The sequence below is a fragment of the Mobula birostris genome, chromosome 13 (assembly GCF_030028105.1).
Source record: "Mobula birostris isolate sMobBir1 chromosome 13, sMobBir1.hap1, whole genome shotgun sequence".
NCBI classification, from domain to species: Eukaryota; Metazoa; Chordata; class Chondrichthyes; order Myliobatiformes; family Myliobatidae; genus Mobula; species Mobula birostris.
Genome location: NC_092382.1, coordinates 17,411,807 through 17,431,223, shown reverse-complemented (window position 1 = coordinate 17,431,223; position 19,417 = coordinate 17,411,807). Strand labels below are relative to the sequence as shown.

The 19,417-nt window shown below is 44.8% G+C and overlaps 1 protein-coding gene across 1 annotated transcript in view; it reads right to left on the bottom strand.

Moving 5' to 3' along the window:
- Positions 1–983: 983 nt before the first annotated feature.
- The window catches only part of LOC140207827 (uncharacterized), a 49,835-nt gene continuing 31,401 nt past the window's right edge, over positions 984–19,417 (bottom strand). Inside the window, exon 4 of the mRNA XM_072276388.1 lies at positions 984–8,445. Coding sequence (XP_072132489.1) covers positions 6,802–8,445 — 1,644 coding nt within the window. The 3' untranslated portion in view covers positions 984–6,801. The remainder of the gene's footprint in view (positions 8,446–19,417) is intronic.

Here is a 19,417-nt window from a genome sequence, read left to right as displayed (position 1 = left end):
AAGCCTAATAAAATTCTCCAGAGAATCCACCGGGTCCTGGGGATTTCCCAGAATGCAATTCTCAAATAGCCTGAGCAATTTCATCCTGGGAAATAGGTTGATCCAATTGCCTACGATCATCTAACGAAAGATTAGGAATATTTAATTGATCTAAAAAATTATTCATTGCAATATTATCATTAACAGAGTCAGATCTATACAATTTAGAATAAAATTCTCTAAAAGTTCATTAATTTCAAGGTGGTCAGTTGTCATGTCCCCATTAATTTTATGTATTTCTTTAATTTGCCGCTTGGCTGAAAATGGCTTCAATTGATTAGCCAGTAGCTTACCAGTTTTATCTCCATGAATATGAAGTTGACTTCTATCTTTTAAAAGTTGGCTTTCAATTGGATATGTTAAAAGAAGATCATATTTAGTTTTAGTTTCAATACGTCTCTTATATGTTTCAGGATCAGGTACAGAAGCATATTTATGGTCCAGTTGCTTTAACTGATTGGCTAATTCATTTCTTTCTTTGTTAGCTTTTCTAATGATGTTTGCAGTATAAGAAATAATTTGACACTGGATGTATGCTTTAAAAGTATCCCATATAATCAGGCTAGACGCCTCTTCCAACGTATTTTCTTCAAAAATAAAGAGTAATTTGATTCTCCATAATTTTTTTTAAAAATCCTCATCGGATAACAGAGTTGAATTAAATCGCCAAAATCTACTCATGGGGATAGTACCAGGAAGATTTAAAGATAGAATTACAGGAGAGTGGTCAGAGATAGCAATCTCTTTATATTCAATTGATCGAACTAATGGAATCATTTGACTATCAATAAAAATAAAGTCAATCCCGGTATAAGAATGATAGACATGAGAGAAAAAAGAATACTCCCTGTCCGTCAGATGCAGAAACTGCCAAGCATCAACTATACCACATTTAGTTAGAAAAGATTGGATAAACAAAGCTGATTTATTTAGTGTGGCTGGTTTAACAAATGAGCGATCAAATACTGGATCTAACCAGCAGTTAAAATCTCCTCCCATCACAAGGGAGTAGGTACACAAATCTGGCAAATATGAAAATAGACGTTCAAAAAATCCTGGATCATCTACGCTGGGGTCATAAACATGAGCAAAAACAATCAACTTACTGTCAAAACTCCCTGATACAATAACAAATCGACCATTAGGGTCCGAAACAACTTTATGCTGAATAAAGGAAACTGTAGTATCTACAAAAATCGAAACTCCACGTGATTTTGCGTTAAACGAAGAGTAGAATTGCATACCCTTCCACCCAGTAAAAAAAAAACGTAAGGTATCACAGCTGCGTATGTGTGTTTCTTGTAAAAAAAAAATAATGGGTGCTTTCATTTTTTTAATATAAGCAAACACTTTATTCCTTTTGGTGGGGTGATTCACCCTTTCACATTCAAACTAAACAGGTTAATATTTCGAACCATTTTAAATACCAATCAACATGTAATTAAAAGATCTGGCCATAAGTTATTAAAACTAGAAAGCAAACCGTAAAGTAAGGTATTCAAACAAACAATCATATATTCAACCCAACACAGCTCCCAGAGAGAAATAGGCCCTACCCCCTCCCCTACCCAAAGCGAGAAAGCTGACCAATAGACAGTCAGTGAGCTAAGAACTAAGTACCGGCCCCAAAAAATCCGGCTGATAGAAAAAAAACTCCAGTCCTGCAAGGTCATTATGTCCCTACCAAGACACAACATAAAAAGCAAAATAACTCAGTATTCGAAAATATGAAAGGATCACTTTAAACAAATTCAAAGAAAGCTGTATTAAAATAAAGCCTCAAAAAGGGATAAAATAAAGTAGTATCAAAAAATATATAACAAAAGACAATATATGAACAGCCAAAACGTAACCTTATTTCAAATTCATATTAACAGAAGAAAAAAACTTGATCAAATAAGTATAACAGTTTTAGAATTCATCCTTCAGAAACTCCTTTGCATCTTCAACTGAATTTATTCTTTTTCGCAATCCGTTCTTCAAAACAATACTCAGACGTGCGGGGAACTGAAGAGATGGTTTATACCCTTTATCATAAAATTCCGACATAACTTCTTTATATTTCATGCGATCAGCCAAAACTTCAGGTGAATAGTCTTCCACAAATCTAACCTTGTAATTTTGGAAATCGATCATTCCTTGTCTCCGGGTATGGCGAATTAAAAGGTTCTTAATACGAAATTCATGAAAGGCTAGTCTGACCGATCTGGGTTTCACTGCCAAGGACAATGGCTTCAAAGCCAGAGAGCAAAAAGCTCCATTGAGCTTCGGCTCGGAAGTGAATAAAGCAGGAAAAAGCTGCTTCAGAAAGTTTGCAAAAAAACTTCGTAGGCTCAGCTCCTTCAATTGATTTTTCAAGACCCAGGATTCGCAAGTTACTTCTCCTATTTCTATTTTCGATCTGATGATCCTTCTCAGCATTTTATCATTGGATAAAGATAACTCTTTGCAGAGTTTAATTGTATCTTCAACGTCCTCAGCTTCACAGTATTCTCCTGAATTTGGTTCTCATGCTCAAATAAAGTTCACTGAATTGTATCCAATTTGCTGTTAAGCTGTTGAAACTCTTCACAGAATTCCTACTTTTGCCGTTTAAGGAAGTCACTGATTGAATCCAAAGTGACTGCGGATTCATCTTCTGTTTCTCTTTCTTTTGCAAACGCTTTGGTTCTTTTCCCAGCCACAGTAAAGCAGTATTGAAGTATTATAATAAGGTTTCAAAAAAAAAGACTGGTAGAGACAATTAAGTAAACAGGGTAGGAGCAATCGAAAAGCGACCAACAGGGCTCTGACTGCTTCTTATATCTAACATCTGCTTCCTTCTTCCACTTGACGAGTTGCCTCGCGTGTTTCGTCAGCCACGGTTCCCTTTTCCGACCATTTTTTCCTTGCCTCAGTGGGACAAACCTATCCTGAACCCAGCACAAGTTGTCCCTAAACTTCCTCCACATTACTTCTGTGCTTTCACCTTTCAACACCTGTTTCCAATTTACTCTCACTAGTTCCTGCCTCATCCATTCATAGTTAGCCCTTCTCCAGTTAAGCACTTTCCCATTTTGTCTGTTTTTATCCTTTTCCATAGCTATGCTGAGGCTAAGTGAGTTGTGGTCACTCTCACCAAAATGCTCCCCCACCAAGATGTCTGCCACCTGACCAGGTTCATTACCCAGAACTAGATCCAGTATGGCCTCTCCTCTCGTCGAACGGTCCACATACTGTGTCAGGAATCCTTCTTGAACACCCCTGACAAATTCAGCCCCATCTATCCCCCTTGCAGTCAGGAGGTGCCAGTCAATATGAGGGAAGTTGAAATCACCCATAACTACAACCCTGTATTTCCTGCACCATTCTAAAATCTGCCTGCTTATCTGCTTCTTGATGTCCCGAGGGCTATTTGGGGGCCTATAGACCACTCCCGGCACAGTGATTGATCCCTTCCTATTTTTGACTTCCACCCACACTGACTCAGTGGACACTCCCTCTGCAGCATCCTCCCTTTCTACAGCCGTGATACTATCCCTGACCAGTAATGTTACTCCCTCCCCCTTTTCTACCTCCCATCCTATTCCTTTAAAACACCTAAACCCCGGTACCTGCATCAGCCAATCCTGCCCTTCCTCCAGCCAAGTTTCAGCAATGGCCACAACATCGTAGTTCCATGTACTGATCCATGCTCTAAGTTCATCCCCTTTATTCCTAATACTCCCAGCGTTGAAATAGACACACTTCAACCCCTCAAACTGGCTACATGTATGTTTTGTCCCCTGCCTGTCCTTCCTCACCAACTCAGAACACACAGCATCATACCCTTCTCCTTCTACCCTCATCTCTGCACTCACATTCTGATTCCCACCCCCCTGACAAACTAGTTTAAACCCTCCCCAACAGCTCCAGCAAACCTGCCCACCAGGATATTGGTCCCTTTCCAGTTCAGGTGCAGCCCGTCCTTGTTGTACAGGTCAGACCTTCCCCAGAAGAGATCCCAATGATCCAGAAATCTGAACCCCTGCCCCCTGCACCAACTCTTCAGCCACACATTCAACTGCCATGACTTCCAATTCCTACCCTCTCTGTCTCGTGGCACAGGCAGCAATCCTGAGATTACCACCCTTGAGGTCCTGCTTTTTAACTTTTTCCCCTAACTCCCTATATTCCTTCTTCAGGACCTGATCCCTACTCCTATCTATGTCATTGGTCTCCACATGGACCACCACATCTGGCTGCTCACCCTCTCTCCTGAGAATACCGAGAACTCCATCCGAGATATCGTGGACCCTGGCACCAGGGAGGCAACAGACCATCCAGGATTCTCGATCTTTCCCACAGAACCACTTATCTGTCCCCTTTACTATCAAATCCCCTATCACTACTGCTCTTCTCTTTTCCCTCCTTCCTTTCTGAGCTGAGAGTTCAGTCTCGGTGCCAGACACACAACCACTACAACTTGTCCATGGCAGGTTGTCCCCACCAACAGTATCCAAAATGGTACGCTTATTGTTGATGGGAACGGCCACTAGGGGTGCTCTGCTCTTTCTGTCTATTCCCCTTCCCTCTCCTGACAGTCACCCAGTTACCTGTCTCCTGACTGTCTCCCTGCAACTCCAGTCTATTACTGCCTCCGCCCCCCGAATGGTCCGAAGTTCATCCAGCTCCAGCTCCAGTTCCCTAACTCGGATTGACAAGACCTGTAGCTGGATGCACCTCTTGCAGGTTTAACCATATAACCATATAACAATTACAGCACGGAAACAGGCACCATCTCGGCCCTTCTAGTCCATGCCGAACTCTTACTCTCACTTAGTCCCACCAACCTGCACTCAGCCCACAACCCTCCATTCCTTTCCTGTCCATATATCTATCCAATTTAACTTTAAACGACAACATCGAACTTGCCTCAACCACTTCTGCTGGAAGCTCGTTCCACACAGCTACCACTCTCTGAGTAAAGAAGTTCCCCTCATGTTACCCCTAAACTTTTACCCTTTAACTCTCATCTCATGTCCTCTTGTTTGAACCTCCCCCACTCTCAAGAAGCCTATCCATGACAACTCTATCTATCCCCCTCATAATTTTAAATACCTCTATCAAGTCCCCCATCAACCTTCTACGCTCCAAAGAATAAAGACCTAACTTATGCAACCTTTCTCTGTAACTTAGGAGATGAAACCCAGGCAACATTTTAGTAAATCTCCTCTGTACTCTCTCAATGTTATTGACATCTTTCCTATAATTTGGTGACCAGAACTGTACACAATACTCCAAATTTGGCCTTACTAATGCCTCATACAGTTTCAACATAACATCCCAACTCCTGTACTAAATGCTCTGATTTATAAAGGTCAGCATACCAAAAGCTTTCTTCACCACCCTATCCACATGAGACTCCACCTTCAGGGAACTATGCACCATTATTCCCAGATCCTTCTGTTCTACAGCATTCTTCAATGCCCAACCATTTACCATGTATGTCCTATTTTGATTAGCCCCACCAAAATGTAGCACCTCACATTTATCAGCATTAAACTCCATCAGCCATCTTTCAGCCCACTCTTCTAAGTGGTCTAAATCTCTCTGCAAGCTTTGAAAACCTTCTTCATGATCCACAACTCCACCTATCTTAGTATCGTCTGCATACTTACTAATCCAATTTACCACCCCATCATCCAGATCATTAATATATATGACAAACAACATTGGACCCAGTACAGATCCCTGAGGTTTAGTCATCAGAGACAATTGTGCTGTCCCTCACTTCCCACATCCTACAATCGGAGCACTGGACTGCCCTATCTACTGCCTGCATTACCAACTCCTAAGTTAATCAAAATAATTAAAGGAACATACCCAGCCTTACCTTACTGGGAGCAAGCTCATCCTCTGCCGCTGCTCGCCGAAACATCTCGAGCCAAAGCCTCAAAGCTCCACTCCTTCACTGGCCGCTCTCCACTCCAGTCCCATTAAAGGTGAATATGCAGCAGAGGAAACTGCTCCCATGCCCAGTGACCAGGGTGCAGACTGGGTGTGGTGAGCAGCAGCAATAATTGCAGAGTTCAGCACCGACAGTCACTCTCGAAATTGCATTCAGCAACGGTGATGGACAAATATCCAGCATGCAGCTTATTAAAACTTTCTCCTCAGTGTGAACCCGGTAGGGTGTCACAAGTGTAACATGCTGTAAGGTTTCACTGCTAATGGAATGGCCTCTCTGCAATGTATCACTGCTGAGGTAATGGTTTCTCTGTAGCAGTAATGTTTAGGTTATGACTAGAGATAACAGGGTTTTGGAGTGCAGGGCTATCCAATGAGAGAAATGTTGTTCTTTCTTGTGAGTCTGGAAGAGAGATTTTCACTGTATTTTGCTGGGGAGAGATGAGAAGACATGAATGGACGGAGTGGGCTCTTTTTCTTCTTCATTATTTTTTTTTACTCACCCTATAGTCAAAGAAAGAACTACAAAGCCCAATCGTTTAATCGCATATTATGTATCGTTTGTTATTTTGGGGTACTGATTTGTAACAGGGGACACATCGTGCAGCATCCACCTAAATGATCTTTCTTAAATTTGGCCAGGCTGGGGGGCTATCACCCCCTATATTAAGCTGCTAGCTGAAACGAGAGTTACATAAGGTTAGATGACTGAGCGAATTGCTTCACACATTCCCAGCAGGTGAACGGCCTCTCCCCAGTGTGAACTCAATGATGGACATTTGGTGGCGATGGCTGAGAGAATCTCTTCCCAAAGTCCGAGCAGGTGATCAGCCTCTACCCAGTGTGAACTTGCTGGTGTCTCTGTAGGCTGGATGACCGACTGAATCTCTTCCCACACACTGAGCAGGTGAACGACCTCTCCCCTGTGTGAACACGCTGGTGTCTCTGAAGATGAGACAACCGAGTGAATCCCTTCCCACACACTGAGCAGGTGAATGGCCTCTCTCCAGTGTGAACTCGCTGGTGGCCCAGTAGTTGAGAGGACGAAGTGAATCCCTTTCCACACTCTGAGCAGGTGAATGGCCTCTCTCCAGTGTGAACTCGCTGATGTATCTTCAGTTGAGATAACTGAATGAATCCCTTCCCACAGTCTGAGCAGGTGAATGGCCGCTCCCCACTGTGAACTCGCTGGTGCGTCATTAGGGGGGATGACCGAGTGAATCCCTTCCCACAGTCTGAGCAGGTGAATGGCTTCTCCCCAGTGTGAACTCGCTGATGTATCTTCAGTTGCGATGAGCAAGTGAATCCCTCCCCACAGTCCGAGCAGGTGAATGGCCTCTCCCCAGTGTGAACTCGCTGATGTACCTTCAGGTGGGATGAGCAAGTGAATCCCTTCCCACAGTCCAAGCAGGTGAATGGCCTCTCCCCAGTGTGAACTGACTGATGTGTCAGTAGGAAGGATGACCGAGTGAATCGCCTCCCACAGTCTGAGCAGGTGAATGGCCTCCCTCCAGTGTGAACTCGCTGATGTATCTTCAGTTGGGATGATCGAGTAAATCCCTTCCCACAGTCAGAGCAGGTGAACGGCCTCTCCCCAGTGTGAACTCGCTGATGTACCTTCAGTTTGGATGATTGAGAGAATCCCTTCCCACAGTCCGAGCAGATGAACGGCCTCTCCCCAGTGTGAACTCGCCAATGTACCTTCAGTTGAGATGACTGAGTGAATCCCTTCCCACAGTCCGAGCAGATGAACGGCTTCTCCCCAGTGTGAACTCGCCGATGTACCTTCAGTTGGGATGAGGAAGTGAATCCCTTCCCACAGTTTGAGCAGGTGAACGGTCTCTCCCCAGTGTGAACTAACTGATGTGACAGTAGGTTGGCTGACTGAGTGAATCCCTTCCCACACACTGAGCAAGTGAACGGCCTCTCTCCAGTGTGAACTTGCCGATGTACCTTCAGTTCAGATGACTGACTGAATCCCTTCCCGCAGTTTGAGCAGGTGAACAGCCTCTCCCCAGTGTGAACTCGCTGATGTACCTTCAGACTGGATGATCGAGTGAATCCCTTCCCACAGTTCGTGCAGATGAACGGCCGCTCCCCAGTGTGAACTCGCTGATGTTCCTTCAGTTGGGATGAGGAAGTGAATCCCTTCCCACAGTTTGAGCAGCTGAATGGCCTCTCCCCAGTGTGAACTCGCCGATGTACCTTCAGGTGGGATGAGGAAATGAATCCCTTCCCACAGTTTGAGCAGGTGAATGGCCTCTCCCCAGTGTGAACTGACTGATGTGTCAGTAGGGTGGATGACCGAGTGAATCCCTTCCCACACACTGAGCAAGTGAACAGCCTCTCTCCAGTGTGAACTCGCTGATGTACCTTCAGTTGGGATAATCGAGTGAATCCCTTCCCGCAGTCTGAGCAGGTGAACGGCCGGTCTCCAGTATGAACTCGCTGGTGAGCCATTAGGTCAGATGACCGAGTGAATCCTTCCCCACAAATTCAGCAGATGACCAGCCTCTGCCCAGTGTGAACTGACCGGTGTGTCCACAGGTGGGATGACCAACTGAATCCCTTCTCACACACAGAGCAGGTGAATGGCCTTGTCCGGTGTGAACTTGCTGATGTACCTTCAGTTAAAATGACCGACTGAATCCATTCCCACTGTTTGCTCAGTGAATCGGTTCCCTCCAACCCCCACTGTGTAAAATGATGGGTGTGCCAGTCGGTCAGATGACCGAGTGAATCCCTCCTCACAGTCTGAGTAGGAAGGATGATCGAGTGAATCCCTTGCTCCTCTTCTTAAATTATCTGGACAGAGACAGCAAAACTGGCATGTTGTGTTCGAGATTCCAGTAGACAAATTCCTTGTCATGTTTAACCTGTAAAAATATTTACAAAATCCATCAATGGGTGTCGGACAATATCTCAGATGAGGTCACTTGAGTTGTCAACGTGTGATCTGGGATCACTCTGTTCAACTTCACTGTTACCCAAGTCAGAGAGAGAAATCATCTTCTAACTGGGCACAGTGCTGTTACCTGGAATGACCATCAAATTCTCTGATGCTCTTCCTGTCTCTATAAGAATTGGACCTCTCTGCCATCTCCGATCTGTGACCCAGCTCAGTTTGACTCTCTGCGCTGGTATTATTCCCTGTTCCCACTGAGCTGCATGGGTTCCTGTCCCCACAGTAACTGAAACACTCTCACACGAATAGCCGGCAGTGCATTCCACGCACCCACCACTCTCTGTGTAAAAAACTTACCCCTGACATCCCCTCGGTATCTATTTCCAAGCACCTTAAAACTATCTCCCCTCGTGTTAGCCATTTCAGCCCTGGGAAAAAACCTCTGGCTACCCACATGATCAATGCCCCTCATCATTTCATACACCTAAAAAAGGCTCTAAACATAAACAAGGAAATTATACATTGCTTTGAGAATTTGTTGGAAGTATACAAAATTATGAGGGTATAGATAGGGTAAATGCAAGCAGCTTTTTCCACTGAGGTTGGGTGGGATGACAACCAGATGTCATGGGTAAGTGGGGAAGGTGAAAATTTAACGGGAACATTTGGAAAAGCTCTTTACTGAAATGGTCGTGAGAGTGTGGAATGAGATGTCAGCGCAAGTAGTGAATATGAGCTCGGTTTCGCCATTTAGAAGAAGTTTGGATGGGTCCTGGATGGTGGGGGTATGGAGGGCGATGGTCCCAGTGCAGGTAGTTGCATTGGACAGCTTAAAGCTTTTTTCGGCATTGACTAGATGGGCCAAATAGTCTGTTTCCGTTTGAACTTCTCCATGTTTCTATGACAGAGAAGCTGGCCAAACTTGTTTGGAAGGGAAAAGGTAGGAGTGACAATGGAGCAGCAATGGCTGGAGTTTCTGGGAGCAATTCGGGAGCTGAGTGATAGATACATCGCAAAGAAGTGGAAGCATTGGAAACGCAGGAGGACACAACTGTGGATGAAATGAGAAGACAAAGCCAACATAAAAGCCAAAGAGAGGGCAAACAAAAAAGCAAAAACTATTGGGAAGCTTTTAGAAACCACAGAAGACAACTTAAAAAAAGTTGGATCAGCTCGGGGGTGGAATTTTGATATTGTAGTCATTAATGAACCTTAGTAGCACCCAACATTCTGACGCATTTGGAGGAACAAAATATCCAAGGTTCCCTGTGCCAGTTACCTTTCAACTTTTATCTTGACAGGCATATACAAACTAGACACCCTCAAATTTTCACTTCTGAAGGCCTCCCACTTACCAAGTACTCCTTTGCCAGAAAACAGACTGTCCCAAACCACACTTGTCGGATCCTTTCTGATACCATCAAAATAGACCTTTCTCCAATTTAGAATCTCAACCCGTGGTGCACACCTCTCGTTTTCCGTAGTTACTTTGAATCTCATTGCATTATGATCACTAATTTCTGTCACCAGCCCTGGAACATTTCCTAACAGCTCATCGCACACTTCTACGTCAGGAATTCTACAAACTGATTAAGGGCACATTTGACAAACTCTACCCCCTTGAGTCCTTTTACAGTATGGGAGTCCCAGTCAATATATGGAAAGTTAAAATCACACTTTTGTTCCTTGTCATGGTCTGCAATCTCTCTACAAATTTGTTCCTCTAAATCCCTCAGACTGTTTGGTGCAACCAAGTCCCAATAATGGCTACAATATCATAATTCCCTGTCCAAGAGCTCATCTGGATTTCCTACGATGCTTCTTGCATTGTGATACACACAGCTCAGCACATTCATCGCACCATGCTCAACCATTTGATTGCTGACTCTGTCTGAGGTCTGAACAACATCTGACTGGTGTCAAGAAAACAAACTCTCTCTCATTGTCACAAAAACAAAGGAGCTGATTGTGGACGACAGGAGGAATGGAGACAGGCTAACCCCTATTGACATCAATGGATCTGGGGTTAAGAAGGTGAACAGCTTTAAGTTCCTCAGCATAAACATCACCAAGGATCTCACATATAACCATATAACAATTACAGCATGGAAACAGGCCATCTCAGCCCTTCTAGTCCATGCTGAATGCTTACTCTCACCTAGTCCCACCAACCTGCATTCAGCCCATAACCCTCCATTCCTTTCCTGTCCATATAGCTATCCAATTTTACTTTAAATGACAATATCGAGCCTGCCTCTACCACTTCTGCTGGAAGCTCATTCCACACAACTACCACTCTCTGAGTAAAGTTGTTCTCCTCATGTTACCCCTAAACTTCTGCCCCCTAACACTCAACTCATGTCCTCTTGTTTGAATCTCACCTACTCTCAATGAAAAAAGCCTATACACGTCAACTCTATCTATCCCCCTCATAATTTTAAATTCCACTGTCAAGACCCCCCTCAACCTTCTACGCTCCAAAAAAATAAAGACCCAACTTGTTCAACCTTTCTCTGTAACTGAGGTGCTGAAACCCAGGTAACATTCTAGTAAATCTCTGTCCTCTCTCTATTTTGTTGACATCTTTCCTATTATTCGGTGACCAGAACTGTACACAATACTCCAAATTTGGCCTTACCAATGCCTTGTACAATTTTAACATTACATCCCAGCTCCTATACTCAATGCTCTGATTTATGAAGGCCAGCATACCAAAAGCTTTCTTCACCACCCTATCCACATGAGATTCCACCTTCAGGGAATGATGCACCATTATTCCCAGATCCCTCTGTTCTACTGCATTCTTCAATGCCCTACCATTTACCATGTATGTCCTATTTTGATTAGTCCTACCAAAATGTAGCACCTCACACTTACCAGCATTAAACTCCATTTGCCATCTTTCATGTACATGGTCTGTACATACCGGCTGTGTTGTAAAAAGAGCACAGCAGCACCTCTTTCAACTCAGATAGTTGAAGAAGCTGGGGATGTGGCCCAAAATCCGAAGGTCTTTCTACAGGGACACAGAGAGTGGTGAATCTGTGGAATTCTCTGCCACAGGAAACAGTTGAGGCCAGTTCATTGGCTATATTTAAGAGGGAGTTAGATATGGCCCTTGTGGCTACGGGGGTCAGGGGGTATGGAGGGAAGGCTGGGGCGGTGTTCTGAGTTGGATGATCAGCCATGATCATAATAAATGGCGGTGCAGGCTCGAAGGGCCGAATGGCCTACTCCTGCACGTATTTTCTATGTTTCTATGTTTCTATGACACAATTGAGAGCATCCTGACTGGCTGCATCACTGCCTGGTATGGGAACTGTACTTCCCTTAATCGCAGGAACCTGCAGAGAGTGGTGCGGACAGCCAGCGCATCTGTAGATGTGAACTTCCCACTATTCAGGACATTTACAGAGACAGGTGTGTAAAAGGGGCCCAAAGGATATTGGAGACCCAATTCACCACAACCACAAACTGTTCCTGCTGCTACCATCCAGGAAACGGTACCACAGCAAAGGGACCAACAGGCTCCGGGACATCATCTTCTACCAGGCCATCAGACTGATTAATTCATGCTGACACAATTCAATTTCTATGTTATATTGACTGTCCTGTGTACAAACTATTTATTATAAATGACTATAAATTACACATTGCACATTTAGATGGAGATGTAAAGATTTCTACTCCTCATGTATATGAAGGACGTATGCAATAAAGTCAATTTCATTCAATTCACCCTCTCCACTATCTGTTCTGTCATTCTGGCTCCCATTTCCCCTACAACTTATTTTAACCACATCACCCTCTCCCCACACTAGCACTAGCGAGCCTTACCACTGGGATATTAGTCCCCTCTTGTTCTGTTCCTCTAACTAACGAATCCCCTATCACCCCTTTGATTTTTCTCTGCCAGGTAATCTCAACAGTTTCTAAAGTGGTCCACCTGTTGTTGTGCGGGATGGACACAAGAGTACTCTGTGATGGCTATTTAACCTCATTCCCCTTCCTGACTCTCACCCAGTTTCCTGTGTCCTGCACCTTGGGTGTAACTCACCTCTCTTCATGTCATGTCTATCACCCCCTCCAACTCCTGGATGATCCAGAATTCATCCATTTCAAGTTCCAACTCCTTAAAGTGCAGGGTTACAAGCTGCAGCTGGATGCACATCATGTACGTCATGGCATCAGGGACACTGGAGGTCTTCCCACCTTCCCACCAATCTCCCCTCAAATTTGTAATGACCAGTGTGCACATAAAGCTTGTATTATGCAATTTTCCCACATGTGCACAGTGAATTTTATATAGAGAGGTATTCATTTTAACAGCTATCAAATCACTGTCTGTAAGAACTTTGATCTCCTCTGGGTTTGTTTAAGTTCATCTACACTCTCACACAACCTAAGTTGCAGGCCTGTAACAGGTAATGATGGATTTTCTTGTCAGAGCTTTTGCACTGTCCATATGTCATTTGCTTGCTAAATGACACTTAAAAAAGTCAGATTTTCAAATATCACTCCACTTCTTCCCACTTGCTAATTCTCCAGCAAAATTTGCATCGCCAGAATACGCACAGGTAACACCAGTTTCTGTATTGTAGACAAATATTTCCCCTGAACCCTCCCCCAGGTGACTGACGGTGGTGAACTCAGTGATGGCAATGCCAATGAATATGAAGGGAAGGGCAGTAGTCTGTCTCATTGGAGTCTGGCACATTTGTGATGTGAAAGATACTTGTTGCCCAGGGCAAAGGTGTTTGATATCATTATGTACCCAGAGAGAGTGGGACAAAACATGTTCTCACGGGTAGAAAAGTCCAGAACAAGAGGGGGTGGAACAAGCAACAGACACAAAATGCTGGGGGAACTCAGCAGGCCAGGCAGCATCTATGGAAAAGAGTACTAATGCTGAGTTCCTCCAGCAATTTGTGTGTGTTGCTCGGATTTCCAGCATCTGCAGATTTTCTCTTGTTTGTGACTGGAGGCAGAACAAAGGTGATTTTCACAACAGCTGATGTAAAAGATTTTGTTCCCTTTCTCCGAGTTCCCGATCCTTGCATTTAGACAGCTGGAGCTCAGCTCTGTCTGAGAGACCCATCGGTTCCCATTCCCTCATCAGCCGGAAGCTCCCCGGGGCCCGTGTACGGATGGTGGGGCTGAGAGAGAGGGAAGAGAGCAGGACTGTCCCGGGATTGCGGGTCACGGAGTCCGGAGTCACAGCAACTACCCGAAGTCGGTGTTGGAAACGCCGCCCGGTGAGACCCCCAACCCGGAGACCCCTTCTCACCTCAACCGATCATCCGGGGCCTTTTGTGCCCCGCGCGCTGGTGAGCTCGAGCTTGGTCGCTTAAACGGCCGGGCTACTAATCACGTGACCAGCCCCTCCCCACCGCTGTCAACAGAGGAGTCACGCGCTGCGCTATTCCCATTGGTAGGAAGCAATGTCAATCACTGCTTCCACCCAATAGAGGAGGCAGGCCAGCCCAGAGGGCGTTACCCCCGATGACACCGTCTCCCGAACTTTCCGTCACGGCGGGACAACCGTCAAAGTAAATGTCCGCTTTCTGATTTATTTCCATTTCCCTCCGAGGGAAGTTGGGGCGTTTGTGAAGCGTCTCCTGCGGCCGGAGTCTGATGTGTCGCTGAGAGGTAGGAGGAGACCGCTCGGCCCGTCGGTTTGATGCCGGTTCCCCGGGGAGGGAGAGGATGAAGACGGTGAGAGAGGGGGCGGACAGGATGTTTGTCCCGGTGGGGACAGGAGGGGCTCATCTGTGGAAATGTCTGAGCCCACGGTGGTGGCGATTCACCACATTGGGGGGCAAACACCGGCAGACTGTTGCCCTGCAAGCGGGGCCAATGGTCCGGGCAAAGTGACAATTATTTGTGTTTTGTTGAGACTGTACCGGGAATATGGTGTAAAATCCCGCTCCCCACACTAACACGGGTCACACAGACCAAAGAACAAACTGCCGGAGGAACTCAGTGGGTCGGGCAGCATCTGTGGAGGGAAATGGACCGTCAACATTTCGGGCCGAGACCCTCCCTCTGGACTGAGAGTGGACGGGAAATAGTCCGAGAAAAGAGGTGAGGGGTGGGGATGGGGCAAGAGCTGGGGAGTGAGAGGTGGATCCAGGTGAGGGGGAGGTGGGAAGGTGGAAATAGTGACGGGGGTGGGAGGTGAGTGGTTGGGGCAACACGGGGCTGCAGAAGATGGAAATTAATTCCATAGAGGATTAACAAAGAGGTTAGAGAGTATTTGTTATGGAGAGTGCAATGAAGATTCACCAGACTGATGCCTGGAATGGTGGGGTCATCATATGAAGAAAGATCAAATGTGATAACCCTTTCAATTAGAGAATCGAGGACTGAGAGTTGATCACATTGAAATGCACAACATCATTACAGGCTGAACCAGGGATCCCAGTCTCTGAAAAAGGGGGTGGACTGTCCGGGACTGAGACAAGGGGAAATGTCTCCAATCCGAGGGTGGTGAATGTCTGTAAATCCCCACCACAGAGGCCGGTGAAGACTCAGTGATCATCCTCACATAAAACAGAGGCCGGCAGATGTGTGGAGACCAGAGGGATCGAGGAAATGAGGATCGGGCAGAAACATGTGGCTGAGATGGGAGAGCAGCCTTCATCTTGTTGATGGTTAGAGGGGCTGATTGGCCAACTCCAGCTGTTTCTCACTTGATGTTTCAGTGTTCCTGTCCAGTGAAGTTGGAGGAATGTGAATAGAAATGAGTGTTTATAAACATGGAGGGATTTAAATGAAACCTGCACATTTCCGGTTTGGGTCTGAATTGTGTGTTGGACCGGGATGGGAATCGAGCCTGTGACTCTGTGACCTGGGGGTGGAGGGAAAGGGACAGGGACGATTTGGAGGGAAGAAGTAAAAATGTATCTGGTGTAAATATGGAATAATGTGGGAAATGCAGCGGATGGGTCTGGCAGCATGTGAGGGGCGAGGAGCGGAGTCACCGGTTCAGGTGGGAGACCCTCCACCCATCACGTGATCCCGTTTCCTGTTCACGTTTTCCCGCAGATCTGCAGCATCTGCCGGTCACTGCTGGAGTGTACGTGTAACTTCATCTTTCGCCCATTCAGACAAGGCAGTGAGATCCGGATCTGTCACGTCCTCTCGTTGTGGGTGGACAATGTTTTATTCTGCAATATTTTCAGCATGTTTCCATATAACCACATAACAATTACAGCATGGAAACAGGCCATCTCGGCCCTTCTAGTCCGTGCCGAATGCTTACTCTCACCAAGTCCCAGACCTCAGACCATAACTACTGGGCCGAGGCCTGGGACTAGGCCTCATTCCACTGTTTTTACCTGCTGAAGGGCAGCCAATGTTTCTGGGTGTCTGACCCATTCATATGAGAACTTAGCCTTTTGTATTTATCTGAGCTTTTCATAAATGTGTACAGTTTAGTTCAGCTTCACTCCAGAATTTCCAAAGCAACAACCCAGTCAGTCAAATAGTTCCACACAATTAAAGTAGTTTACAGTATTACATTTTAATTTTATTTTGTATTACTTATATAATTTAACTATTTAATATGTATATTCTTATTTTAAATCAAAGGTAAAAATCTATTGTTATGAATTAAATTCTGTTGCTGCTGTAGAGACAACAAATTACATAAGATCAGCCAGTGCTATTAAACCTGATTCTGATAATTGGTCTGGGAGACCCACCACCGGTCACCTGATCCCAGTTACCGCAGATCGTAATGCGAGATTGAAGCCTTTTCTATTTATTGGTGTTCATCAGTTCAGTTAACTTTTCCTCTGTGGTTCCAAAGCAGAAGCTCAGTCTGTCTAATATTTCCACACAATTAAAATGGGGACTTATCATGTACTGAGCTACAGCTGCAGAGAAAGTGCAGTGCAGATAGACATATGGGGCAGGGTCACGTCGAGTTACATTGTGAGGTCGAGTCCATTTTATTGGACTGGAGACCATTAATTTGGCCTAGAACTGCAGACAGGAAGCTGTCCATGAGCCTGGTGGTATGCGCTTTAAGGCTTTTGCATCTCTTCCCCGATGGAGGTTTGGGTTTGCAGCAATAATGTCCAAAGTTGTGGGCATCTTTGAGTACAAGGCCTGCTTTCCCAAGGCAGGGGAAGTGTAGGAAGAGTCCATAGAGGGGAGGCTTGTTTCTATGATGTTTCCAGATGAGACCAAAGTTCTCTGCAGTTCCTTGCAGTCATGGGCATAGCTTTAGCCATACGAAGTTGTGAAGTATCGAGAAGAAGCTCAGAGACCTCGGCCTTCACCCTGCCTTGTGTAGCTGGATCCTGGACTTCCTGTCAGATGGCTGGCAGGTGGTAAGAGAGGGATCCCTCACCTCTGTCTCTTTGACCCTCAGCACACATGCCCCACAGGCTTGAATCCTTGGCCCCCTCCTTTACTCTCTGTGCACCCATGACTTGTGTCACCACCCACAGCTCCAATCTGTTAATTAAATTTGCTGATGACACTATATTGATTGACCTAATCCCAAATAATAACTTTCAATTGATCAAATGCTTCCTGACAAGTCTCGGTCCAAACAGACTTTTCACCCTTCTTCAGGAGATTAGTCAGAGGAAGAGCGATATCAGCAAAGTTCTTACACAACTTACGATAATATCCAACCATTCCCAGAAACCTTCCAAGAGCCTTCTTACCAGTCTGTCACAAAAACTGTGGGTCAACTGTCTACGAAAAATAACAAGATGGCTTGAGTGGCAAAAATAGATTGAGGTGCTTTTATTTACAAAAATAGTGGAACAACAAAAACTTGGATGTCCACATGAAAACAAGAAGATTTTTTAAAAAAATACTATAATATATATATATATATATATATACACACACACAGCTTGCAATTGTCACCTGTCTGGTTAACAACCACCCTCAGACTAAACAACAAAAAAAACACCCAAAGCCTTGGTAACCCAAGGTTTATAACTGCTAAGCCAATCCCCCTAACCAAAAGCTAATTAACTCAATTATCTTCCACTTCACACAATCTGAAACTCTACCACCAGTTCTCACAATAAACACATAGACTTCATCACAGGATTCACCATTTCCAGGTTAAATAACTTAAATAAACCCCAAAACTTTACCACAAGATGAGTAATTAGGTAACATAACCCTTGTCCCAGGTAAAGATGGTATCCTCCACCATCGGCACACCTGTGCAGGTTGCTGCTGCCTCTATATAAGACAGCTCTATGCAGCAGCTCTGTTTCAGACCCAGTGACTGTGGAGGAGAGAAACGTCAGATTATCATGACACTTCGGCAAAACACTTATTGGAAAGACGAATATGATTAAATTGACCTGAGATAATAAAACTGTGACATAGTGTGTTTCTTTTTTTCATACCTATTACTGCTGGGGATGAGTGTAAAATTGTGACTGTTGATTTATTGTGATGCCTGCACTCACCACAATAACAAAGGGGAATAATGTGTGTGGATGACCCTTTGAGTGTTTTACCGAGTGTGCCCTGAGACGTCTGTAATCAGTGACGGGCCTTCGTCACACAGTCGGAACAGGAACTTCAGAAATGGCCTGAATTTTGCCTGCACAGGAGCCAACTTGCCTTGACCTACAACACAGCCAAGACAGATCACAGTGGCATGGCCAAATTCACTCTTAGCTAAGTCAACTGTAAGATTGGCCCTGGAAAGCCTGTCAAACAGCTCTTCTACTACAGAGATATGCTCTTCCCAAGTGTCACTCCCTGTGACTAAGTCATCAATATAGGCATCTGTGTGTCCTAACCCTTGAATTACAGAATCAATCATTCTCTGGAATGTTCCTGGAGATTATTTCATTCCAAATGGCGAAACATTGTATTCATACAACCCAGAAGGTGTCACAAATGCAGAAATTTCTCTACCTCAGTCCGTCAATGGAACACACCAATACCCTTTCAACAGATCAATCTTTGTAAGAAATTAGCTTTTCCAACCTTATCAATGCAATCATCCACCCTAGGGATAGGATAGGCATCTGTTTTTGTTACTGCATTTACCTTCCTATAATCAGTGCAAAATCTAACTCTACCATCAGGTTTGAGCACAATAATGCAGGGTGAGCTCCAATCTGATGTTGAAGGCCTAATAATACTATTTCCCAGCATATATTCAATTTCTTGCTCAGCCAATTTACACTTTTCTACGTTCATGCGATATGGGTGTTGTTTAATCGGTTTGGCTTGACCAATATCTACGTCATGTACTGCGACCGTGGTTTACTTGGGAGCATCAGGAAATAAATCTTTAAAATTCAGAATTAATTCCTTCAGCTGTTGTTGTTGCTTTGGCTGCAGATGAGCCAACTTGTTGTCAATGTCTTCGAGAACAACCGAGTTCATTAGTCTAACCGGGACCATGTTTGGCTTGTGAAAAGTCTCAGATGAGTCAATTGTTTCATTCTCAGGATTGCCAGATTGATATGTTTGACAACACTCACCGATGGTGCCTGCTTGTCAGAATAAGGCTTTATCATATTGATGTGTACTACCTGTGTTAGTTTA